Source organism: Salmo trutta, chromosome 31 (genome assembly GCF_901001165.1).
Source record: "Salmo trutta chromosome 31, fSalTru1.1, whole genome shotgun sequence".
Taxonomy (NCBI): Eukaryota; Metazoa; Chordata; class Actinopteri; order Salmoniformes; family Salmonidae; genus Salmo; species Salmo trutta.
The window spans coordinates 21823599-21850774 of NC_042987.1; the positions used below are offsets into that span (position 1 = coordinate 21823599).

General features: G+C 47.3%; 1 protein-coding gene across 1 annotated transcript in view; it reads left to right on the top strand.

Moving 5' to 3' along the window:
- Positions 1 to 26942, top strand: part of LOC115169189 (E3 ubiquitin-protein ligase Rnf220-like) — an 87950-nt gene extending 61008 nt beyond the window's left edge. The window contains exon 3 of the mRNA XM_029724676.1: positions 26884 to 26942. Coding sequence (XP_029580536.1) covers positions 26884 to 26942 — 59 coding nt within the window. The remainder of the gene's footprint in view (positions 1 to 26883) is intronic.
- Positions 26943 to 27176: the final 234 nt, after the last annotated feature.

A 27176-nucleotide genomic window follows, 5' to 3' on the forward strand; every position in this document is an offset into this window, starting at 1 on the left:
CCATTGTACTCTGACACTGTCACCACAAATAGTCATATTTTCCCACTGACACGTACTGTCCATCAGCGTGTGTTTTCCTTGCAATTATTAAGACCACTAAGGTATGCCATCATAAGGTTATGGAGATGTAAATACTGTCGCCATGACATTTTATACTCTCAGTGTTGTCTTTGTTTATTATAAAGGTTATTGGACATTTATGGTGAAGGACAGATGGACGGACAGACATTTCTGATTGCAGTAGTCAAGGTCTCTGTCTTTGTCTGTCTGACCGCCTGTCTGGCCAACTGCTCTCTTCCCTTCCCCCTTTCCAGCCGCCCTATTGCCCCATGAAGTCCGAGCAGGTTGTGATTGGCCTGTTTAGTGGAAGGTGTTGGTTGGGTCAGACCAGACCAGGGGGAGGAGGAACTTCATATGGGGTGACCCCAGGACCACTTCCTGTCTGACCTGTGGACATCTGGGGAAGTGATTGGTCCTCTCCCCTCCTGGTGGTGCGGAATGGGTTACCCCTCTGCGTTTTGCCACGCAAATGGTTTGTGGTTCCTGCCGCGGTGAAGGGGGCTGCTCCTAATGGTCATTTCAGACAGATCAGACAGACCTGTTCCAGAGAGGTGAACAGACAGGATCCTGAGCCTGTCTCTCTCCCCTCTCTCTCTCTCTCTTCTCTCTCTCTCTCTCTCTCTCTCTCTCTCTCTCTCTCTCTCTCTCTCTCTCTCCTCTCTCTCTCTCTCTCTCTCTTCCTTTCTCCTTCCCTTTCTCCTTACTCCCACATTTGGGCCTTGTTTATGAAGAGGGATTTATAGGTCTGAGAGGGGCTGTTAGCTGGCGGTGGCTTCCACTGTGCAGAGCGCTCTATCTGCTGGGATTGGGCTCTACTGGGCTCTGTTCTGCCATGTGGTGGAGAGTAGTGGTGTAGTGGTGTCACACACACAAACCTCCCACAGTGCCCTGTTAGAATTCCTCTGATGGGACCCTCATGGCAGGGTAAGGCAGTCAGCCCCAGCCCTGCTTCAGGCATTCCTATGCCCTCCTATGCAGCCGGGGGGAACCTTTGTTCCCGGCAGGCACAACAAAAGGAAGGAGGCTCTTACTCTAACTGAGGTGGTCTGAGTTGACTTGAGCTATTTTACTTTAATTAGAGGAGCAGGCTGAGACAGCCTGACTTGACAAAAGAATGGAAACGGTGGCGATTCAAGTCAATCAGCGGGGTTACCATGAAGGAGCTGTTGGGACACTCCATCTCACCCCCTCAATCACGCACTTCCCAGCAGCAGATGACGGAGGGAGGGGATCCTGGGACATTTATGAAGCCAGCATGAGGAATGGTTTCGACCTGTGTGGCAGCCTCTTAAAAGGCTACGGTGCTACTCAGCAGTGTGTTCCACTGTGTGCGCATGTGCATCAGTCAGACTCTATTGAATCCGATATTACACTCTACCCTCTCTTAGTTACAACTATCACTGCCCCCTCTCCCACTTTCCCCCTCTTTCCACAAACCTTAGCCCAGACTCTGGAGCCTACAGACTATAACCTCCAGCTGTTAGAGCAGCCAGCCTGTGTGGTTACACTGTGTTAGTGGTGATACACACACACACACACACACACACACACACACACACACACACACACACACACACACACACACACACACACACACACACACACACACACACACACACACACACACACACACACTGCATCCTGTTTTAATTCCTCTTGGTAGGAACAGGACGAGGGGCGGAGTCTAACCTCGCCATCAAGGTATCATTTACTGTAGTGAAGGTCATGTCTAACTGTAGGTGTTACACGCCCCTCCTGACCCTCTCTGCCCCCATGTCATACATATTTAATATCACACCACATGACATCCCTGCATATAGAGTCCTCATTAAAAAGCAAAGGCTAAACATGCTAAAGAGTTGACAGGGCTGGGAGTCCCAGGCTAGGTCTGAAGCAGCGCTCTATTCAACATAAAGGCCACTACGCTCTTAGAAAATAAGGTGCTATCTAGAACCTAAAAGGGTTCTTGGGCTGTCCCCATAGGAGAACCCTTTGAATAACTTTTTTTAGTTCCGGTAGAACCCTTTTTGGTTCCATCTAGAATCCTTTCCACAGAGGGTTCTACATGAAATACAAAAGGGTTTTAACCAGTAACCAAAAAGGGTTCTACCTGGAACCAAAAAGGGTTCTCCTATGGGGACAGCTGAAGAACCATTTTGGAACCATTTCTACTAAGAGTGTACATTTGACCAGAGCTCGGGTCAAAAGTAGTGCACTATATAGGGAATAGAGTGCAAAGTTTTGAACTAAATGATTTAGGGAATATTTTTTAGACGTGATCATTTCAGACACAGCCCCAGACAATGCCCAGCTCTTTCCCAGATGACCTAACTTCCCTCCCAGCCCAGGCAGCATTCCCCTGGCTGTGCGCTGGTGTTACGATTTGGTCTTCACAGACACATTCCCTGGCTGTACGGTGGTGGCGGTGGTGTTTGTTCTTCACAGAGACATTTCCTGGCTTACGGTGGTGGTGGTGGTGTTTGGTCTTCACAGACACATTCCCTGGCTGTACAGTGGTGGTGTTTGGTCTTCACAGATACATTCCCTGGCTGTACGGTGGTGGTGTTTGGTCTTCACACATTCCCTGGCTGTACGGTGGTGGTGGTGGTGTTTTGGGCTTCACAGACACATTCCCTGGCTGTACGGTGTTGGTGGTGGTGTTTGGTCTTCACAGACACATTCCCTGGCTGTACGGTGGTGGTGGTGGTGTTTGGTCTTCACAGACACATTCCCTGGCTGTACGGTGGTGGTGGTGGTGTTTTGGGCTTCACTGACGCATTCCCTGGCTGTACTGTGGTGATAGTGGTGTTTGGGCTTGTTTGGTCTTCACAGACACATTCATGTCCGGGCCTCTGGCAGTCCCTATGGGGGTGCCACAGGGTTCAATTCTTGGGCCAACTCTTTTCTCTTTATACATCAATGATGTCGCTCTTGCTGCTGGTGAGTCTCTTATCCAGCTCTACGCAGACGATACCATTCTGTATACTTCTGGCCCTTCTTTGGACACTGTGTTAACAACCCTCCAGATGAGCTTCAATGCCATACAACTCTCCTTGTGGCCTCCAACTGCTCTTAAATACAAGTAAAACTAAATGCATGCTCTTCAACCGATCGCTGCCCACACCTGTCCGCCCATCCAGCATCACTACTCTGGACGGTTCTGACTTAGAATATGTGGACAACTACAAATACCTAGGTGTCTGGTTAGACTGTAAACTCTCCTTCCAGACTCACATCAAACATCTCCAATCCAAAGTTAAATCTAGAATTGGCTTCCTATTTCGCAACAAAGCATCCTTCACTCATGCTGCCAAACATACCCTCGTAAAACTGACCATCCTACCGATCCTCGATTTCGGCGATGTCATTTACAAAATAGCCTCCAATACCCTACTCAATAAACTGGATGAAGTCTGTCACAGTGCCATCCGTTTTGTCACCAAAGCCCCATATACTACCCACCACTGCGACCTGTACGCTCCCGTTGGCTGGCCCTCGCTTCATACTCGTCGCTGGCTCCAGGTAATCTACTGGCTCCAGGTAATCTACAAGACCCTGCTAAGTAAAGTTCCCCCTTATCTCAGCTCAGTGGTCACCATAGCAGCACCCACCTGTAGCACGCGCTCCAGCAGGTATATCTCTCTGGTCACCCCCAAAGCCAATTCCTCCTTTGGCCGTCTCTCCTTCCAGTTCTCTGCTGCCAATGACTGGAACGAACTACAAAAATCTCTGAAACCGGAAACACTTATCTCCCTCACTAGCTTTAAGCACCAGCTGTCAGATCACTGCACCCGTACATAGCCCATCTATAATTTAGCCTAAACAACTACCTCTTCCCCTACTGTATTTATTTATTTATTTTGCTCCTTTGCACCCCATTATTTCTATTTCTACTTTGCACTTTCTTCCACTACAAATCTACCATTCCAGTGTTTTACTTGCTATATTGTATTTACTTTGCCACCATGGCATTTTTTTGCCTTTACCTCCGTTATCTCACCTCATTTCCTCACATTGTATATAGACTTATTTTTCTACTGTATTATTGACTGTATGTTTGTTTTACTCCATGTGTAACTCTGTGTTGTTGTATGTGTCGAACTGCTTTGCTTTATCTTGGCCAGGTTGCAATTGTAAATGAGAAGTTGTTCTCAACTTGCCTACCTGGTTAAATAAAGGTGAAATAAAAAATAAAATAAAAATTCCCTGGCTGTACGGTGGTGGTGTTTGGTCTTCACAGACACATTCCCTGGCTGTACAGTGGTGGTGTTTGGTCTTCACAGACACAATCCCTGGCTGTACAGTGGTGGTGTTTGGTCTTCACAGACACATTTCCAGGCTGTACGGTGGTGGTGGTGGTGTTTGGTCTTCACAGACACAATCCCTGGCTGTACAGTGGTGGTGTTTGGTCTTCACAGACACATTTCCAGGCTGTACGGTGGTGGTGGTGGTGTTTGGTCTTCTCAGACACATTCCCTGGCTGTACGGTGGTGGTGTTTGGTCTTCACAGACACATTCCCTGGCTGTACGGCGGTGGTGGTGGTGTTTGAGCTTCTCAGACACAATCCCTGGCTGTACGGTGGTGATGGTGGTGTTTGGGCTTCTCAGACACATTCCCTGGCTGTACGGTGGTGATGGTGGTGTTTGGGCTTCTCAGACACATTCCCAGGCTGTACGGTGGTGGTGGTGGTGTTTGGGCTTCTCAGACACATTCCCTGGCTGTACGGCGGTGGTGGTGGTGTTTGAGCTTCTCAGACACATTCCCTGGCTGTACGGCGGTGGTGGTGGTGTTTGGGCTTCTCAGACACATTCCCAGGCTGTACGGTGGTGGTGGTGGTGTTTGAGCTTCTCAGACACATTCCCAGGCTGTACGGTGGTGGTGGTGGTGTTTGGGCTTCTCAGACACATTCCCTGGCTGTACGGTGGTGGTGGTGGTGTTTGGGCTTCTCAGACACATTCCCTGGCTGTACGGTGGTGGTGGTGGTGTTTGGGCTTCTCAGACACATTCCCTGGCTGTACGGTGGTGGTGGTGGTGTTTGAGCTTCTCAGACAGATGTCTGGGGTTGTTATGTAGTACTGCTGTAATTAGCAGGCCCGCCTGAGCAGTAAACCTCCAGAGGATCCGGAAGAATCAAGTGTTTTTACGAAGGAAGGACAGGAGAGGAAGAGGGGAGGACAGGGGAAGTGGGTAGGCTGTAGGCACTCTCCCCTCCCATCCCTCCAGCACGTCTGGAGAACCCCCCCATCTTCTTACCCCCTCCTCTGAGATTCCACAGGAGAACGGCTTCTCTTTCACAACCAAACATGTTATGTGGGTGCAACTGAGACATTGGCTCTGAGAGTTTTTTGTTGTAACTTATCACAATTACTAACATCTTCTGAGCGGCGCTAGTATAATTCCAAAACAAGAGGTAACCAACCAGTAGCTGTAGAGAAGAAAACTGCTATTCTACATCTTCTGTCTTGCAGTTCACTCTGTCTCTTCTGAGCATGTGCAGACAGACTGCCCCCCCCCCCAACCTGGTCCCGTTACCACGACTACTCCCCAGCCTTGCCACAGCTGTGCTTGCTCGTTTGTAAAGTGCAAATCTTTTCACCTTTTCTAAACAGGACTGATAACAGTAGATGTTGATCAACCCTGCCCTCTCGTAGCCTATAGATGGCCATCTTAACGGCCTCCCGTTGCCTCTGCTTTTTTTCTCTAACCTTTAATCGGCCCACGTTTTATGCCTGCTCTCTTTACTTCTGCCAGAATTGATTTCCTTTCACACTATCTCATTCTGGCTTTTCCCCCTGTTCTTTAACACACACACACACACACACACACACACACACACACACACACACACACACACACACACACACACACACACACACACACACACACACCTAGTCATTGTTTGGATTGGGAGTCTTCAATATTTCATTGGAACGTGGTAATTACATCACACCACTAGATTCTGTGCAGATACCACCGTATTATGGGTGACAATTCACTACATTATTAGCAGGCTTTAATCTATGGGGTGTCATGGTGCATTCAGACAGAAAGCAGTTAGGCCAAGGGGCTTATATTCAGTGGTAGTAGACTAGACTATAGAAGCTACGTCTCAAAAGGCAACCTTTCTCCTATATAGTGCCTTACTTTTGACCAGGGGCCATAGGAGTGTACAAACATTAAGAACACCTTCCTGATATTGAGTTGCACCCTCTACTTTTGTCCTCAGAACAGCCTCAATTCGTCGGGGCATGGACTCCACAAGATGTCGAAAGCGTTCCACAGGGATGCGGGCCCATGTTGACTCTAATGCTTCTCACAGTTGTGTCAAGTTGGCTGGTGGACCATTCTCGATACACATGGGAAACTGTTGAGCGTGAAAAACCCAGCAGAGTTGCAGTTTTTGACACACTCAAACCTGTGTGCCTGGCACCTACTACCATACCCTGTTCAAAGGCACTTCAATATTTTGTCTTGCCCATTCACCCTCTGAATGGCACACATACACAATCTATGTCTCAATTGTCTCAAGGCTTAAAAATACTTCTTTAACCTGTTTCCTCCCCTTCATCTACTCTGATTGAAATGGATTGAACAGGTGCCATCAATAATGATCATAGCTTTCACCTGCATTCACCTGGACAGTCTATATCATGGGAAGAGCAGTTCCTAATGTTTTGTACACTCAGTGTATAGTAGATAGGGTGCCGTTTGAGACACACATAGAGACACTGGGCTCTCACACCATGGCATGGAAGATAAATCCAGCAGCACCGAGTTGTGTGTTAAAGCACTGTCACAGCCCCTGTTTTAGATGGAAGACAAATGTGACAGGAGTCGGGGTGAGGAGGGAGAGCCAGGGAGAGCGAGAGTGCTCCCTGATAAAGGGCTTTGTTAACCTTGTGTCGCACTAGACTGAATGGAGGGGAAAATTAGGCCTGAGATTGTGATAGTCATACAGGAGACTGCTGAATGGCGAAAGGGGGGTGGAAGCTGCTGGGTAGTGTTGCTCTAAGAACATGTAAGATGTAGGTATTCCGAACCAAAGACATTCAGGAGATACGGTCCTACTTTTTGATGACTTACTGTATTGCAAAGATCTGTAATATGTACTAGGCCTATGTGTCTATGGGATTGGTGTAACGTGTCATATCTGCCTATGAGCAACGTGGAGCAACAAGCAGCAGATGTGAGAAGTCACCCTTATTCCTCAACAACATTATCTTGTCTTTATTAGACGACCCAGCTGTAAACACCCAGTACTCTCTCTCTACATCTGCCCCCAGCTGCTCTCAGTTTACTCTGTTGCCAGGACCCCCCTCGCACTCCGACGAATGAGTCAAATCCTCAGCACTCTGCTCTGTCTTTTCCCACCACACAGTGGATTTGTTATAAGCTATGGCAATGAGCCCACAGTGTCCAGTCCACCACCTCACAGCCCTACTCACTCAGTAGACAGTAAACACAATCCACTGCACAGTAGCTACCTACAGGGTGGCTGTGGACATCTGTCTGCTGAGGTTAGGCAGTGGCAAAGAGAGATAATTAAATGCAGGTTAATCGCCTGCTTCCAATGGCCCGTCTAAATGAGAATGGAACTGAGAGTGCAGCAGCTGGAAATGGCCATGGAGCTCTGCTGTGATTGATTCTGTGGTTAAAGATGCCCAGGAACAGAACCCATTACTGGGGTGTGAATAGGTAAAGGTGAGAGACAGCTGGGGTTTCCTCCAGACCTCTCACCCAGAGCTGGGGAGAAGAGACAGCCACTTAGCCCTGTCTGAGAGGGCTCTGAAAGGGGGAGATCTCAACCCTGCTCCCTTCTTCCTTATCCCAGTCACTCAGGTCAGGATTTACATTTAGCTGGTCAGACCATATTACTATAGGCTCAAGTAGGGTTGGAAATTCCATTAACTTTCCCAAAATTCCCAGGTTTTCCAGAAATCCTGTTTGAAATCCTGGGAATTTTTAGAAAGTTACCAAAATGTTGCAACCCTAGGCTCATGGTAGTGTTGTACACGTTTGATGCAGAAAAGGTGGTTAAGTCTTATGGCACATTGTTATAAACACATTGTTATAAACACATTGTTAGGGCTCTGTTAGTTTGTATAGTAGTAAGCGATCAATGTGGGGCAATGGCAGGTATCTAGCTGCACCAACCCGTGTTTGCTTCAGCCAGTGGTATGTAGTAGATGTATAACCACTGGGTGAATGCTGCCTCTATATGGCACAAGCTCCCGTTGATATCACACCACTCATTACAGAGTTAGAAGCAAAGACCTCCCACTCGTTTGTTGGCAAATCATCACAGCGGTGAAAGAGATCTATAAAAGAGGCCCTCAATAGAGACAGAGAACGAGAGAACGAGAGACAAAGGCAGAAAAACAGAACGAGAGAGATAGGTAGAAAAAGAGAAGAGACAGAGGCAGAAAAAGAGAACGAGAGAGCTCGGCAGAAAATGAGAATGAGAGACTGAGCCAGAAATAGAGAAACAGAGAGAAAGGCAGAAAAAGAGAACGAGAGACAGAGGCAGAAAAAGAGAACGAGAGACAGAGGCAGAAAAAGAGAACGAGAGACAGAGGCAGAAAAAGAGAACGAGAGACAGAGGCAGAAAAAGAGAAACAGAGATAGGCCGAAAAAGTGGACGAGAGACAATGTAACGTGGGTCGTCTAATGGGGATCAAGACGCGGCGTGTGACGTGCTCATATTCACTTTTATTAAACTCTTAAACAGCAAAACGACCGTAAACAGTCCCGTCAGGTGCAACATACACAAAACAGGAAACAACCACCCACATAACACAGGAAAAAACACCCCTACTAAATAGGACCTTCAATTAGAGGCAACGAGGAACAGCTGCCTCCAATTGAAGATCAACCCAAGAAACTCAAACATAGAAATAAACACACTAGAACAAACATAGAAATATACTAACATAGAACATAAACCAAAAACCCCGAAACACATAAAACAAACACCCCCTGCCACGCCCTGACCAAACTACAATAACAAATAACCCCCTTTACTGGTCAGGACATGACACAGAGGCAGAAAAAGTGAACGAGAGACAAAGGCAAAAAAAGAGAACGAGAGAGATAGGCAGAAAAAGAAAACGAGAGAGACACGTAGAAAAAGAGAATGAGAGATAGAGGCAGAAAAAGAAAACGAGAGAGACACGTAGAAAAAGAGAATGAGAGATAGAGGCAGAAAAAGAGAATGAGAGAGATAGGCAGAAAATGAGAATGAGAGACTGAGGCAGAAAAAGAGAACGAGAGAGATAGGCAGAAAAAGAGAACGAGAGAAATAGGCAGAAAAAGAGAACGAGAGGGATAGGCAGAAAAAGAGAACGAGAAAGATAGTCAGAAAAAGAGAGTGAGAGGCAGAAAAAGAGAGTGAGAGACAGAGGCAGAAAAAGAGAACGAGAGACAGAGGCAGAAAAAGAGAACGAGAAAGACGGGCAGAAAAAGAGAACGAGAGAGAGGCAGAAAAAGAGAACGAGAGAGATAGGTAGAAAAAGAGAACGAGTGACAGAGGCAGAAAAAGAGAACGAGAGAGATGGGCAGAAAAAGAGAACGAGAGAGATAGGCAGAAAAAGAGAACGAGAGTGATTGGTAGAAAAAGAGAACGAGCGACAGAGGCAGAAAAAGAGAGCGAAAGACAGAGGCAGAATAAGAGAACGAGAGATATAGGCAGACAAAGAGAATGACAGAGGCAGAAAAAGAGAATGAGAGAGATAGGCAGAAAAGGAAAATGAGAGACAGAGGCAGAAAAAGAGAAACAGAGAGATAGGCAGAAAAAGGGAATGAGAGAGATTGGCAGAAAAAGAGAATGAGAGAGAGTGGCAGAAAAAGAGAAACAGAGAGATAGGCCGAAAAAGGGAACGAGAGAGATAGGCAGAAAAAGAGACAGAGAGAGATAGGTAGAAAAAGAGAACGAGAGAGATAGGCAGAAAAAGAGAAACAGAGAGAGATAGGCAAAAAAGAGAACGAGAGACTGTGGCAGAAAAAGAGTATGAGAGACAGAGATAGGGGCAGAAAAAGAGAACGGGGGAAATAGGCAGAAAAAGAGAATGTGAGAGATAGGCAGAAAAAGAGAGTGAGAGACAGAGGCAGAAAAAGAGAATAAGAGAGATAGGCAGAAAAAGAGAACGAGAGAGATAGGTAGAAAAAGAGAACGAGCGACAGAGGCAGAAAAAGAGAACGAGAGAGATAGGCAGAAAAGGAGAACGAGATAGGCAGAAAAAGAGAATGTGAAAGATAGGCAGAAAAAGAGAACGAGAGACAGTGGCAGAAAAGAGAACGAGAGATAGGCAGAAAAAGAGAACGCGAGAGATAGGCAGAAAAGTGAATGACAGAGGCAGAAAAAGAGAATGAGAGAGTTAGGCAGAAACTGAGAATGAGAGACTGAGGCAGAGGCAGAAAAAGAGAAGCAGAGAGATAGGTAGAGAAAGAGAACGAGAGAGATAGGCAGAAAAAGAGTACAAGAGATAGGTAGAAAAAGAGAACGAGAGACTGTGGCAGAAAAAGAGTATGAGAGACAGAGGCAGAAAAAGAGAACGAGAGAGATAGGCAGAAAAAGAGAACGATAGACAGTGGCATAAAAAGAGAACGAGCGACAGAGGCAGAAAAAGAGAACGTGAGAGATAGGCAGAAAAAGAGAGCGAAAGACAGAGGCAGAAAAAGAGAACGTGAAAGATAGGCAGAAAAGTGAATGAGAGAGTTAGGCAGAAAATGAGAATGAGAGACTGAGGCAGAAAAAGAGAAGCAGAGAGATAGGTAGAGAAAGAGAACGAGAGAGATAGGCAGAAAAAGAGTACAAGAGATAGGTAGAAAAAGAGAACGAGAGACTGTGGCAGAAAAAGAGTATGAGAGACAGAGGCAGAAAAAGAGAACGAGAGAGATAGGCAGAAAAAGAGAACGATAGACAGTGGCAGAAAAAGAGAGCGAAAGACAGAGGCAGAAAAAGAGAACGTGAAAGATAGGCAGAAAAGTGAATGAGAGAGTTAGGCAGAAAATGAGAATGAGAGACTGAGGCAGAAAAAGAGAAGCAGAGAGATAGGTAGAGAAAGAGAACGAGAGAGATAGGCAGAAAAAGAGAACAAGAGACAGTGGCAGAAAAAGAGAACGAGCGACAGAGGCAGAAAAAGAGAACGAGAGAGATAGGCAGAAAAAGAGAGCGAAAGACAGAAGCAGAAAAAGAGACAGAGAGATAGGTAGAAAAAGAGAGCGAGAGACAGAGGCAGAAAAAGAGACAGAGAGATAGGTAGAAAAAGAGAGCGAGAGACAGAGGCAGAAAAAGAGAACTAGAGAGACATGCAGAAAAAGAGAACGAGAGAGATAGGCAGAAAAAGAGAGCGAGAGACAGAGGCAGAAAAAGAGAACTAGAGAGACATGCAGAAAAAGAGAACGAGAGAGATAGGCAGAAAAAGAGAGCGAGAGAGACAGAGGCAGAAAAAGAGAACTAGAGAGACATGCAGAAAAAGAGAACGAGAGAGATAGGCAGAAAAAGAGAGCGAGAGAGACAGAGGCAGAAAAAGAGAGCCAGAGACAGAGTAGACAAAGCAAGGCCCAACACACTTTCCTACAACAATCCAAAAGCACTCTCTATCTCCTCCCAAAATGACACAATTAGGTGATCACAACACCAGTAATAGTGTCTACCTATAAAATACAGTTTGGCTTGTTACACCAGCCATCTGAGCAGAATATAACATGATGATTTGCTAGCTGCTATCAAGTCCCTCTCAAAGCCACCCCCTGAGGTGGAGTTCTACTGTAGTCCCCCCTCCACACACCCCCGACACACTAACCCTATCGCCCCTACCACTACCACCAGCACCACCACCCAGACCCAACTGTGTGTTTGTGTGTGTGTGTGTGTGTGCGTGTATGTGTGTGTGCGTGCATATGTGCTAAGTGTGTGCGTGTGCGTGCGTCTGCGTGTGTGCGTGTGCGTGCGTGCATGCGTGCGTGTGCGTGCGTGCATGCGTGCACGCGCATGTGTGTGTATGAAATCATCCATTTCCTGAGAGATTCTCAATCCACCCTGGTGATAAATCAGGCCCAGTGTTAATTGGTATGAAAACAACACTTTGGCAGTATATAATGTTTTATGTGTCTTTCATGTGCTTTATTATAATACTAATGAGGAGCTGTATATCAAGAGAGACGGAGAGCGAGAGAGAGTCGGCAGCACGGCGCGGTGCAGAGCGGTAGAGGATAAGCTCCTTAGCAGGATCACCGGGATCTGAGAGCCGCAACACAGAACAGGCGGAACACAATCAGCCAGCCTCTCATTTGCAATCAGTAATTAGTATGCAAATGAGCCCAGGGGACCACACAAGTACTAGTGTATTACAAGGGTCTGATTATGACTCCTCCGGGCCTCTGGGAGAGCAGACTGAGCACTGAGAAACCTCCTCACCTCCCTCAGCTGGTGCCAAGTATCACATACCAGCACGCCGTTTGCTCCCCTACCTGTCAGTCAGGGCTCCTGGCCTATCAGCTGGGTGAATAGGCCTGGGTGGGTGGGGGGGTTTCATTGTAGTCCTATGACGTGAGAGCTGGGTTTTTCTGGTGACCTTCTGTGTCTGTCCCAGCCTCTCTTGTTTTAAGTGCTGGCCAGGCTTGGCTTTCTACAGCTAATCTGCTGCCATTCAGAGACAATGGATGTACATTTGACTGCTGGCCTGAAATGAACAAGCACACCAAGGGAAATGGAAATTGTTGCTCCATTTTTGAATGGCTGAAATGACAAGCATTTGGTCATAGAATATTATTCTGTATTGATGGGGTACACAACACCCCCATGCAAGTGTAATATGTGCACTATTAAGAATGCATTTCATGTAGTGTACTATACATGCCATATGTTAAACACTATGTTGTGAAACATTTTGATTGATTGTAACTGTGTTTATCCTGCTGACCAATTGGATGGAAAACCACAATAGAGAAAATGGTGTACGCGACACTGTGACAAATAGGCAGGAGGCGTTTAGCTAGGTTGCTGAGGGAGAAATTTACCCTCCCTGGCTTGCTGGGAAAAAGGAGAGAGAGCATCACACACAAACACACACACACACACACACACACACACACACACACACACACACACACACACACACACACACACAGAGCAGCATCGCATCACCAGGCCTCGAAATGAATCCCGACAGGCTGTGAGGAAGATTGGGGCCCATTATGGCGAACAGTGTCCTCTGACACCCCGGCCTTAAAGAGTGGCGGCCAATTGAATCCCTTGCCAAACGGCGGCTGGCTCTGCCCGTGATTTTCCCCGTGACCTGATTTAAGGAGAACAGAGAGAAGCAGGATCTATAACACCCTGACTGCCCTCTCCCTTTGTTCTCCTACAGAGACAGGAATAGTCAGGCAAGGCATATTGGGTGTGGAGATTATAGGTGTATTGATGGAATGGGAGGGATGTGCTGGGGTGGACTGGAGTGGGGGCCTGGGAGGAGAGGATGCTGATCTACTCTGCTCTCACCCAGAGGGAGCCATTGATGCTGGCTCAGGTCCATCCACCCCAGCCCAGCCCATCCCCAGCCCCATAAGCAGCCCCAGCCCCATACCCAGCCCCAGCCCCAGCCCCAGCCCCATACCCAGCCCCAGGCACACACACACACACACACACACACACACACACACACACACACACACACACACACACACACACACACACACACACACACACACACACACACAAACACACACACACACACACACACACAGCTCCTCCCAGCTCCTCCAGTCTATGGCAGTGTAGAGCAGTGGAGGAGTCAGTGTACTCTGACTGCCCTTGGCTGAACACTCAAGCTGAACAACAACATCCAGTGCAGGAGGGCAAGATGTTGGCCCCATACTGGAAAAAATCCACCAACCACAATCCACACAATGGGTAGTGTAGAGCAAAGCTCATAAATCTGCCATTGATTCCCTGTGCTTTGGTATGGGGGTTAACTGATGCTGTCCTTCCCAGAGCCACCCAGGGATAGTGAGGTGTTGTCCACCAGACACACAGGAGGTGTACCATAAGATATGCCTGGACACTGTTTTTTTCTCTCTCCACACTGCAATAAAAGGCCTCGGCAGTGGCTCTTCATCCAGGCCAGTTACGATCTGTCTCGTTGGTTTGGTTTACAGAAGACTGTGATCACTCAGGCAAGCAGAGAAGCCAGTAAATCACTGTAGTAAAATTCTCTGAGAAAAGGCATCGCTAGTCAGGCGTTGCCCTGTCTCAATTGAGTGTTCCTGGATGTTATGTATGTGTTTTTGTCTGGGTGTCACTAGCCTCTCCAGCTCTGATACTCTCCACCTTTCCACATTCCTCTCTTTACTCCTCCATAGTGCAATAGGGTGCAGAGAGGTCCCCATAATGTAACTAACCATTTTGGGTCCTCCTCTCCTCCTCCTCCTCTCCTCCTCTCCACCTCCTTCTCCTCCTTGTCGTCCTCCTCCTCTTCTCCCTCCTCCTCCTCCTCCTCTGCTCCTCTCCACCTCCTCTTCCTCCTCGTCCTCCTCTCCTCCTCTTCCTTCTCAGCCTCCTCCTCCCTTTCTCTCCTCCTCCTCTCGTCCTCAGCCTCCTGGGTGACAGCAGTACTAGTGATGCTCCAGCAGGCCAAATGCTCCACAGGGGGCTCGTTCCACCAAGCAAATATTATTGCACACTGGAATAATTTATAAGGAGCGTATACCCCCCCTCTTCCTAAACGACCCTCCCTCCCTCCATCCCATCCCCCCACCCCCCATACCATCCCATCCCCTTTCTGGTGGCAGAGGCTCATAGAGGTGATATTTATTAGTGGGTTTGTTCCCTCCCTGCCTCCAATATTTCATCCAGTGAAAAGGGACGGGTGGGGGTGTATGGGGGTTTGGGGTGAAGGGACGGGTGGGGGTGTATAGGGGTTTGGGGTAAAGGGATGGGTGGGGGTGTATGGGTGTTTGGGGTAAAGGGACGGGTGGGGGTGTATGGGGGTTTGGGGTAAAGGGACAGGTGGGGTGTATGGGGGTTTGGGGTAATGGGACGGGTGGGGGTGTATGGGGGTTTGGGGTAAAGGGACGGGTGGGGGTGTATGGGGGTTTGGGGTAAAGGGACGGGTGGGGGTGTATAAGGGTTTGGGGTAAAGGGACGAGTGGGGGTGTGTGGGGGTTTGGGGTAAAGGGACGGGTGGGGGTGTATAGGGGTTTGGGGTAAAGGGATGGGTGGGGGTGTATGGGTGTTTGGGGTAAAGGGACGGGTGGGGGTGTGTGGGGGTTTGGGGTAAAGGGACGGGTGGGGGTGTGTGGGGGTTTGGGGTAAAGGGACGGGTGGGGGTGTGTGGGGGTTTGGGGTAAAGGGACGGGTGGGGGTGTATGGGGGTTTGGGGTAAAGGGACAGGTGGGGTGTATGGGGGTTTGGGGTAAAGGGACGGGTGGGGGTGTATGGGGGTTTGGGGTAAAGGGACGGGTGGGGGTGTATGGGGGTTTGGGGTAAAGGGACGGGTGGGGGTGTATGGGGGTTTGGGGTAAAGGGACGGGTGGGGGTGTATAGGGGTTTGGGGTAAAGGGACGGGTGGGGGTGTATAGGGGTTTGGGGTAAAGGGACGGGTGGGGGTGTATAGGGGTTTGGGGTAAAGGGACAGGTGGGTGTATGGGGGTTTGGGGTAAAGGGACATGTGGGGGTGTATGGGGGTTTGGGGTAAAGGGACGGGTGGGGGTGTATAGGGGTTTGGGGTAAAGGGACGGGTGGGGGTGTGTGGGGGTTTGGGGTAAAGGGACGGGTGGGGGTGTATAGGGGTTTGGGGTAAAGGGACGGGTGGGGGTGTATGGAGGTTTGGGGTAAAGGGACGGGTGGGGGTGTATAGGGGTTTGGGGTAAAGGGACGGGTGGGGGTGTGTGGGGGTTTGGGGTAAAGGGACGGGTGGGGGTGTATGGGAGTTTGGGGTAAAGGGACAGGTGGGGGTGTATAGGGGTTTGGGGTAAAGGGACGGGTGGGGGTGTATAGGGGTTTGGGGTAAAGGGACAGGTGGGTGTATGGGGGTTTGGGGTAAAGGGACGTGTGGGGGTGTATGGGGGTTTGGGGTAAAGGGACGGGTGGGGGTGTATAGGGGTTTGGGGTAAAGGGACGGGTGGGGGTGTGTGGGGGTTTGGGGTAAAGGGACGGGTGGGGGTGTATGGGGGTTTGGGGTAAAGGGACGGGTGGGGGTGTATAGGGGTTTGGGGTAAAGGGACGTGTGGGAGTGTGTGGGGGTTTGGGGTAAAGAGACGGGTGGGTGTGTGTGGGGGTTTGGGGTAAAGGGACATGTGGGGGTGTATAGGGGTTTGGGGTAAAGGGACGGGTGGGGGTGTATGGGGGTTTGTGGTAAAGGGACGGGTGGGGGGTGTATGGGGGTTTGGGGTAAAGGGACGGGTGGGGGTGTATAGGGGTTTGGGGTAAAGGGACGGGTGGGGGTGTATGGGGGTTTGGGTTAAAGGGACGGGTGGGGGTGTATAGGGGTTTGGGGTAAAGGGACGGGTGCTGGTGTATAGGGGTTTGGGGTAAAGGGGTGGTGGTGGGGAGAGGATAATGACACACACTACACCACCATCGTGGGCTTCTCTCTGCCGGCTTCTGTGACAGCTGTAATTGTGGATCACATCAAAAGGGAGAGCAGGAAACACCTACCCCACCTTTCTCTCCCTGAAAGGACACGAGAAGTGAGCTGCTCCAAATATCAAATACATCAGAACCCGAGTGCTTTGATGAGTGCTATCCTGTCTTAATGTTTCGATTTTTGATGTCATAATTATAGGTGTTGGTTTGAACCTCTCGAAACGACGCCAAGGCCTACTGTTAAATATATGACAAAAGGGACATCGTTCTCAGAATTACTGGGAGGAAGACTGTGAATACGTGGCGGCAGTGTATAGAATTTAGATTAAAAGGTTTGAAGACAAGGCCAGAGGGGTCAAACCAAATGTCACATGAATAACAATGAGGCATGTGTATAAATTGGTTGCAGGTGCCTTTGGTCAACAAGGGTCAGGCCACCACCATTTTTTCTACCCAATTACAAATGGGTGACACGTCTAAATGTACCCCGTCTAGATGACGGTCTAAATGTATCCTGTCTAAATGTATCCTGTCTAAATGTATCCTGTCTAAATGACACATCTAAATGTATCCTGTCTAGATGACGGTGTAAATGTATCCTGTCTAAATGACACGTTTAAATGTATCCTGTCTAAATGACACATCTAAATGTATCCTGTCTAGATGACGGTCTAAATGTATCCTGTCTAAATGACACGTCTAAATGTATCCTGTCTAAATGGCGCGTCTAAATGTATCCCGTCTAAATTTATCCTGTCTAAATGTATCCTGTCTAAATGGCGCGTCTAAATGTATCCCGTCTAAATTGATCCTGTCTAAATGTATCCTGTCTAGATGACGCGTCTTAATGGATCCTGTCTAGATGACACGTCTAAATGTATCCCGTCTAAATGTACCCTGTCTAAATGTATCCTGTCTAAATTACACTTCTAAATGTATCCCGTCTAAATGTATCCTGTGTAAATTACGCTTCGAAATGTATCCCGTCTAAATTAAGCGTCTAAATGTATCCCATCTAAATGTAGCCTTTCTAAATGTATCCTGTTTAAATTACGCTTCTAAATGTATCCTGTCTTAATGATGCGTTTAAATCTATCCTGTCTAAATGATGCGTTTAAATCTATCCCGTCTAAATGACGCGTTTAAATCTATCCCGTCTAATTGATGCGTTTAAATCTATCCCATCTAAATGTATCCCGTCTAAATCTATCCCGACTAAATCTATCCCGTCTAAATCTATCCCATCTAAATGTGAGTTTATAACTCTTTCATTAGCTTGTTTAGCCCTCCAGTCCCTGCCGTTATAGAGGCACTGTCTCATTCCTTTGTCTCTTCCCCTCTAGCCTAGCCCCTCTTAATGCTGGGAACGTGACCAGGCAGGTGGACTCAGGTTTGTGTGAGTGTGTGTGTGCTGGGACTATGGGAGGGAGTTCACCCTACCCTGTCACTGTCCTGGCACTCACAGTGTGGTTATTGGAGCTTAATGATGCTATTCTGCCATCCTCTCTCAGCTCAATGGTGGTCCTTTTCAAAGTGGACATCTCCGAATAGGGTTCCATTCCTTGGGAGGGGTTAGGGAGGTGTAGGAGGGTGTATAGATACCCCCTGAGACCCCCCCACCCCCCAGTGGCTGTATTGTCTCCTTGGGCAAACATTCCCACAGAAAGGCAGGGGGAAGAAACCATTTGGCTCCCCCAGCTTGTGGTTCTTTTTCTGGGCTAGAGGAGGTCCCTGTCAGTCAACAGCTGGACATGACGTGACAAATTGGGGGCTTTGTCTTTCCGAGGAGGTGGGGGAGTGGAGGCCAAGTGGCTTAGGGAGCTGACATTGAAAGGATGTGTAGCCAATAGAATGGATTGTGAATCCCCCCCCCCCGCCCCCAATGTACAATGCAAATGGCAGTTTAAAGGAAAATATGGTCCTGCTTTGTTATAAAGTAAAACGTTCAACTTCATTGAGGTGATAGAGACATGGGAAAGAAAGACCTCCCCTGTCGGCATTCCCCTGGAGACCACAGGTGAGGCGAAACGCTGATATCAGGATTTTTTACTTGGATTTTGTTATAACAGCGGATTTGGTAACAAATGAGTCTCCGCAAACCTCGTAAAACAACCCAGAATAGCAAAACATCTCACCACTGTAATTATTTGCTGGATTCTGAGCAGCCATAAAACACGCTCTGAGCTTTGGGTTTTAAAGCTCTACTGTGATAGGGTATAAACCAAGTGGCTCTCAGACTTAAAGGGGGGATGCTACCAGATTTCTTAGTCATCATGCTGGGCTCAGACCTTAGCTCCTCAGCAAGTGGCAGCCATTTTAACTGGTCTCTGTCCTTTGTTTTGTAGTGGGCCTGGGTTCCCCCGCTGGTGACCCTGGGGTGAAAAAGCTCTGCATTTGACAGAGTCCACCTCTTAACTTGTTAACTTGCTAATTGGCCAGCAGTCACTTCATGAGCTGAACAATAGACTGCTAGCTGAGCGATGAGCCCTCTTCTAGAGAGGGAGAGGGAGCGAGAGGCCAGGTGGTGGTGGGGGTGAGGGTGGTGGTGAGGGTGGTGGTGGTGTTGAGGTTGAGAGTGGCTGTGGTGGGAGCAGAAAGGGGGGCAAGGGTAGAGGGACGGGTGACTTGGGGTTGTGTGTGAGGCGTGTTGTGTGTGGGGTCCTGCCTGGTTGCCAGGGGGACGAGGGGCCTGATATATTGGCTGGAGTAACGGAGTATTGGCCTGACCCAGGGAAATGGGGTGGTGGGAGGCAGGTGGGGTGCACTGTTTTACTCCTCCCTCTCTCCTCTTCTCCCGTCCTTCAGCCCCCCAGATTCAGAGGAGCAGAGGAGTTTGTTTGCCCAGTGGAGGATTGGCTTAGTAGTGCTGGCTGGGTTGGTTGTGGGCTAAAAGGAGGTGCAGGCGTTTAGACCCAGACCATGTTAAGTAATTAGGGAGAGCTTACAGGGCCATTTCCACGACAGCTGCTCCGAGAGCAAACAGAGAGCTGCCCAGAGGGAGCCGCGGATGCATTGTGATCTGTTTGTTGGAACAAGGTTGCCAAATACAATATGGCAGCATGTGCAGCCCAGACATCCAGAGATGTCCAACCAGAGTCTATGTATGGAAACACAAACACTATTACAATAGCAGCACAGAAGGGAAAGAACAGGGTACAAAGCGAACAGGGTACTAGTCTTGGGTTTCATCTAACCAGTAAATGGACCAATACACAAAATATGCCGTTTTCTGCACTTTTGCAAGATTAACTAATACACCCAAGGATGATATTCAGGTTAAAATACAGGTTGAACATGGTATTTCAAATGTTTCAAAGACTTGTTGAATTTAAGGGAAATACATTTTTTAAAAATGTAGGATTTTTTTCTCTCCCTGAAGAGTAGGCCTCAGATAAAGAGGCCTGCCTGCCTGTCTCTCCCTGTAGTCTGTCTGATCCCATATGGGACCCAGTTGGAGTCCCTGTGTTAAATAAATGGCTGGGGAGTTGGCCCATGTGTTAGCCATGTTACAATAACAGCCCCTGCATCCCATGTCCCGGCAGGCCCTAGTGTGGCACTGCAAGGCCCGGGGGGACCAAGGGGGGGTCAGGTGAACTCATGCTTAACAGAGGGCCCTTCCTATGGGCTGGCTCCCCAGCCAAGGTCCAGGCTTTACCCAGGGCCTTGTATATTTTCCTGGTTCTTCTTTATTTATCCACTGCAAATCCATCTGGAGCAGCATCAAAGGAATTTCCCCCCTTCTCTCTCTCTTCCCTCTCTCCCCCCCAAAACAACCAAGGTTGAGAGAGAGAAAAACAAGGTGTAACATTGTTAGAGCGTCTGGCATGTTTACCTTGCTGTCTTAAACTTTTAACATGAACTCTATCGTCTTAAACTTTTAACATTGGGAAAGGGAGGGGCTTTGTCTTGCCATCATTTCCCGTAGCTCGTTTACTAGACAGGGGTTACGGGCCATGCCATTGGAACACACAAGCTCTTTTAAAGGGACTTTACAGGGGTTTTCCCTCTCTAATGCTTAGTATTTCTTTAGGTAGTTTGTGGTTGCTGCCACAACATTTCTCACCTTATTTTGTCTAGGTAGAGAGCAGGTGTCATCCAGCTTTTCCCCCTGGCTGGTGTGAGAGTTCATACAGTAGTAATTTTGCAGCTTCAGGGCTTCCATCAAGTCTTATGGTACCCATGTTCTACTCTACCTCAATTACAGCATTCTTGCTGTTGGTTATACACTCCAGTATGTATGAAACCAGTATGCTTAGAGCTAACGTACGCCCTAATGAGGCACTACATATTGTTAAAGCCGTGCGTACTTCTTCAACCGCACCACGAGCAAACCATTAAATCAATAAGCCTGGATCATTTCAAAAGCATCCAATTAAACTTGGTCGTACAGCACTGCATTCAAATACACTGATTTTCTCAGTCTGTGGGACATGCAAACACACTCACACCAACACACACACGATTAGCTACGAGTCTGCCTCCTCTCCCCTGTATACTGTATGTGTCGGGCGGAAGATGCCTTTCATGTGGCTCCCCGCTCTCCTTCCTAATAGCCTGCCTTGTCTGCTAGCCTGATGGGCTGTTTTCATAGCTCAAGCTGTGGCAGGGAGGGGGCAGAGTGTCAGCAGGAGCAGAATAACCACTCCATCAGGCCTCTGTGTCAAACAATACAAACATGATCTCTATATTTGGAGAGAAGCTGCGCACCGCTTGCCACACAGGAAAGGCTAAGGAAAAAGTGCCGGCGGCAGCGTGGTATCATTTAAACCCAGTGGCATGGAATGATAAATAAAACCCACAGTGTTTCGCCTCTCAGTCATGGTTGCTAGAGCTGGTGGAGGGAGGCCGCACCAGAACCTCATCTCTCTCTCTCTCTCTCTCTCTCTCTCTCTCTCTCTCTCTCTCTCTCTCTCTCTCTCCCTCTCTCTCTCTCTCTCTCTCTCTCTCTTTCTCCCTTCTTTCCCGTCCCTGCCATGTCTGTGTGGGTATGATGGGTGAAGCGTGTTTTAAGGGCTCTCAATGACGGCCTGCGTCCCCCCCAATGTACCCCTCCTCCGCCCAACCCTCCTCCCAACCCTCCTGCTTGGCATCTGTTAAGCTGCTAAAGAGAAAGTTGTGTGCTGAGACCGGTCCGTCTTGCTGGGTGGATTTGAACAAGCACATGCCTGTTCTACCCCGGTGGCCTATGAAATGAGAAAATCAGCCACTGTGATGCCGACGGGAGCAGGGCTTGGGTGATAAATCTGTGAGGGCTTTTTTGCATGTGTGTGTGTATGTGTGTGTGTGGGGGTGTGCACGTGTGCGTGTGTGTGTGTACATCCATTGAGCCATGGGGTTAAGATTTGGGGATTTGATTTCACACCAGCAAACATCTGTGTCAGGAAACCCATCACCTTAAATGCATGACATTAAAACATGTATGAGTTAATTCTTTAGCTCCACTGACATTTATTTCTTATCATTTGGCTTGTTTTTTATTTCTGTGAATATTCCTCCCAAGAGTATTAGAGGTCACATTACTAATCTATAGCACTCACACAGGAAGGGTCCACCATCTTGTGACATAAAGGTCAGATATTGAATAATAAATGAGCCCTAGTACAACACCCATTTAAGAGTCATAAGGTATATATTATAATAGGTTAATTGGTCTGTCCTCTTTGTGAGGTTTAAAGACTTGCTTTGGTTACAGATCTTTTTCTAGATTTTTCCTATCTCGTGTGTGTGTGTGTGTGTGTGTGTGTGTGTGTGTGTGTGTGTGTGTGTGTGTGTGTGTGTGTGTGTGTGTGTGTGTGTGTGTGTGTGTGTGTGTTGTGTGTGTGTGTGTATGTGTGTGTGTGTGTGTGTGTGCGTGTGTGTATTTTTTGCATTTACGGAAACGTATAAATATAGTCTTGTAATGATAGCCTAGCCATAGTTTTCTGCAGCCGGCTTACCAGTCTGGTTCCAACTAAAACAACAATTATTTCATGCCTCCATGTCTATGGCAAAGGATACTGTCCTGAACCAGCTGATAATATCTAGATTATATCTAGACTCTTTCATCTGTACTCAACCTCAGTGGCAGGCCGAGAGAGGTGCCCACTGTGGTCTGGGGTGTGCTGGTAACATACACACCTGTTTAAGGTGTTTCCGCACCACTTAGACAGGAGCATAGGGGCCAATGGCCAGTACATCAGAGTTTAATGACCCTTCCCCACAGCACTACAATCAAGGTGATAGACCAGTCACAGATATGTCACTCTGCAACACAGACAGATCTCTCAGGTGTGTCCTTCTGTAGTCCTGTGCTTTACGAGGGGGTCAGGAGTTCCGTGCCAGCTCATTGGCTCTGGTCGAGCTCTGTGCCAGTTCATTGGCTCTGAGAACTATTAACCTCCCCTCACCAGACCCAGCTGTCTCAGGTGCAGTACAGCAGGCCACAGACTGACTGAATCCCCACTCCTCCTACTCCTAAAGGAGGCTCATGACAAGCACAGTCAAGCAGGCAGACATGGGCAGTTTGTCCCATACTGGAAAGGCCTTAGCTCAGTACAAACCTTGGGACTCTCTAAATGTAAGTGTTTAGTTATTCCAGCTAGTGTGTTTTCTACAACTCCCCTGGTGGTATGTATAGTAATGTATGTGTTTCTCATGGTCATATATACTGAGTGTACAAAACATTAGGAACACCTACTTCTTCCATGACAGAAACTGAACAGGTGAATTCAGGTGAAAGCTATAATCAACTTGGCACAACTGTGGGAAGCATTGGAGTCAACATGAGCCAGCATCCCTGTGGAACACTTTCGACACCTTGTAGGGTCCATGCTCTGACAAATTAAGGCTGTTTAAGGGTGGAAACATTGTTGTAAATAAATATCACCTGGAAGTATGAGCAGCAGTGTACTGTGTTTTCCTTTCTGTTTTCCATGAGTTTGCCTACAACTTTAGCACCTGCGAAAAGTACCTGGTTGTGCGAATGTTCTTCAGCTTTTGTAAATGAACTACAATGAACATAATCCATTGTATGCCTTTCTTATCCGGTCTGTGTGTTTCTTTTACGCTTGCTACTAGAAGAGATGGAAGAATGCGCAATTGAGAGGGATAGGGGATAGAGTGCAGTTGCTTCACGAGGTATCTCTACCTGAAAATACATGATTTAAGTGATTGATGGTTGGTATTCAGCAGTCATAAAAGTATGCTTTATTTACTTTTAAGAACTACTAAAATAGTCATTTTGTCAGACAGCATAGTTATCCACGGTGGACGCGTCATAATACCCATAAAAACACGGAAATGGTTCCAATGGTTTTTCTGCCATTTATTTTTCAGATTGTGAATTTGACAAACAAATCTGTTTGGTGTAGGCTTACCTTGGCGTGACCCTTTGATAGCTGTGTAATTCTCTCTCAGACAAGGTGAGTTATCAACATATTTGCCTCAATTTTCTATCAAAAACTAGCAATGCTAATTATTGATCAAAGTGACCTTGTCCGAGAGAGATTTGTGAGGTTATCAAATCGTCACACCAGGGTAAGTCTACAAGAAACACAGACCTTATATGAAGTAGTTCTAAAATCCCAGACACAAAAATGAATGGGGAAATACATTTTAGAACTCTTTTTGTTTTTTATGACTCTTACTGTGGTACTCAATAGGCAGCAGCTCTGTAGTGATGAGATGATGACTTGGAATGAAATAATAAAGTCATGAAATAAAACAAATATACACAACAACTGAAATCTGTTATTAGAGTCAAGTGAATAAATAATTTATCATGTGAATAAATCATGTGATAAGCAGTAATGGGCAGTCACTACCATCATGTTTTTATTCTGTGTTGTTACAGCGTTCAACAGACATAATGCAGAGTGCATTTAATGTTTTAAAACATTTTTTAAACTAAAATTGAAAACCGTAGTGTTTTTTTTTTCATCGAACAAAAAACGAACCAACCTCAAAACGCACTAATCCCTCAGCACTATCAAGTAGCTTAAGTCAAACAGTGTTTATTACCATCAGAGCTTTGTGCTCTTACACTTCGATTTCATTTGGATTGTTATCTAGCGGCTTCACGACCTGGCCTAAAACCAGACGCCACAACATCAGAGTGAAGATTTAAGAGCTGTTTAAAAGGGCTGACATTCAGAGCAGCAAGGCGTTGTTCTGAATCTTCCATTGTGTTGGAGCAGAAGAGGCCTCTCCATGCTTGCATCCCAAATGGAACCCTGTTCCCTACAAAGTACACTTATTTTGTCCTGGGCCCTAAAGAGGCTCCCCATGTGTCAGCTCCAGGGTCCCTGAGGGGCCCGGATGGCCCTCTGTCTGTTATTCAGGCCTCTCCCCCCCAAGCAGCACCAGCCTGGCTCCTCTTCCTGCAGCCTTCTCCCCTGCCTGGCCCCCTGTGTTGTGACTCCTGACAAGTCCTCCAATTTGCTCAGCTGTGTGAAAAGGCAGAGAGGCCATTGATATCTTCCCATTTATAAATGATCAGGCCCTGGGCTCGTGTTTCAGACCTGGTGGGCCCTGGCTGTCCCCCTGAGTCCCTCAGCTCCTCCAGCAGAGCTCCTCCAACCCCCCACCATTCACACTCAGCTCACATACCAACTGCCTCTGCGACTGGCTGGCTACCACCACCCTGCCTGCCACACACTGAACCCCAGAGTAGCGGCCATTGATCTAGTCCCTTCTTAGATTTAACACAGCTCCATCAGTTAGAGGAGCAGTGGGGGACAGTGTGTGTCTGTCTTTGTGTGTGCCTGCATGTGTGTGTGTGCGTGTGTGTGTGTGTGTGTGTGTGCGTGCGTGCGTGTGTGTGTGTGTGTGCGTGCGTGCGTGCGTGTGTGTGTGTGTGCGTGCGTGCGTGCGTGCGTGTGTGTGTGTGTGTGTGTCTAGCAAGGAGGATGAGGTAGCAGCAGCACATTTAGCCCTGACATTAATGAAGGTCGAAAGGATACCACTGTCACCCTCCATGAACAGTTAGATAATACGCTTTATTGGAAATATTAAGACCATAGCACTGCCAATATACTAAAAAGCAAATTATTCTAGCATTAATCAATATAATCACCTCACAAGGAGAGGATGCTGTGTCAGGAGGAATGAGATCTCCATCGATTGGATGTACTCTTATGGTTCCTTCCTTCATATTCCTCAGCAGTAAGCAGCAGGTACCAAGGCCCAGAGGCCTTCAGTTCCCAGCCTGATACGATACACACACTCAGCTATCAGTTTTCATTTCACACCTAATAATGCAGAGTTACATTGTGAATAGCAGTGTAGGCTGTACAGAATTCCATTCACATAAAATTCTTCACAATTGTAAAAAATCTCTTCAAATGTCGGGGCTGAAGGAATAAAAAGAGAAAATAAATCCAAAGTGGCTTGTTCATTTTTCTAGTTCCTGTCTGTTGGACGAACACACTTCTTTCTATATCAGTCAGTCAGTCTCATCCCCCCTCCACTCATCCACTGCCCACCATTTTTCCTGCCATGGTAGATTCCTTAAAACCTGATCCTGGCTGATTTTCAGGCCTTCCTGATCGATTTTCCTGGGTGAAAATAAGAGGATACAAAAGCATGTTAGACGCTCTGGAATCAGATCCAATCCATTAGGGGGGATCAATACACAGAAGGCAAAAGGGAGAAAAAAGAGCTGTTAGTGTTGACAAACCAAATAAATACAGATGCGCAAGAGAGGAGAAATTAGATTACTGTCAAAGAATCTAAGCACAACACTTTTAACCCCTAACCTAACAATCTGTGTTTACACCGCAGCACAAGGGCGAGGGAGGGGACGGGAGGGGATGGGAGAGATTCCAGACATCAGACATGGGCTATAGGCATGCTGTCGTAGCCAGCAGAAATGTCTGGTCCTCACAGGATTTTACAACCTCCCAAGGGATACTGGGTGGCATTCAAAATGCTAGTATACTACGTTTACATTTTAGTCATTTAGCAGAAGCTCTTATCCAGAGCGACTTACAGGAGCGATTAGGGTTAAGTGCCTTGCTCAAGGGGACATCAACAGATTTTTCACCTAGTCAACTCGGGTATTCGAACCAGCAACCTAATGTAAAACAAGTTTATTTAATTTTGATATTAAGTGTTAAAATGTCTGTTAAAATTATCTATTTTGTGCATGTGTGCAAATTCATGCGTTATCCTTGAGACATGTTTCTAATACTGTTTTTCTCTTTTGTTTTCTCTTTCTTCCATGCACCCAATCTCCATGATTCCTGGGTCTTAATTTCAGGTAAGTCAATCTTCTTATCTTTTGATTTCTTAAAATACAATGTGGTCAAAATCATCTAATAAACCTCTTATGGATGACATCGACATTGTTCTGTCTGGAAGAAAAAAAATCTCAATTAGTTCTTACAATGTCAAAAGCCACATACTCACACTCCATGAGTTATGATGGTCTACATATGGGTATTACAAAGTTCGAGCCGCCACCCAATTACTTCACAATATATGTTCTACCAGCCAAGTTCGTTCTGCTAAGTACATTTTTTTTAAGTGTTAGCAGAGTAGTGAAAACGCAAC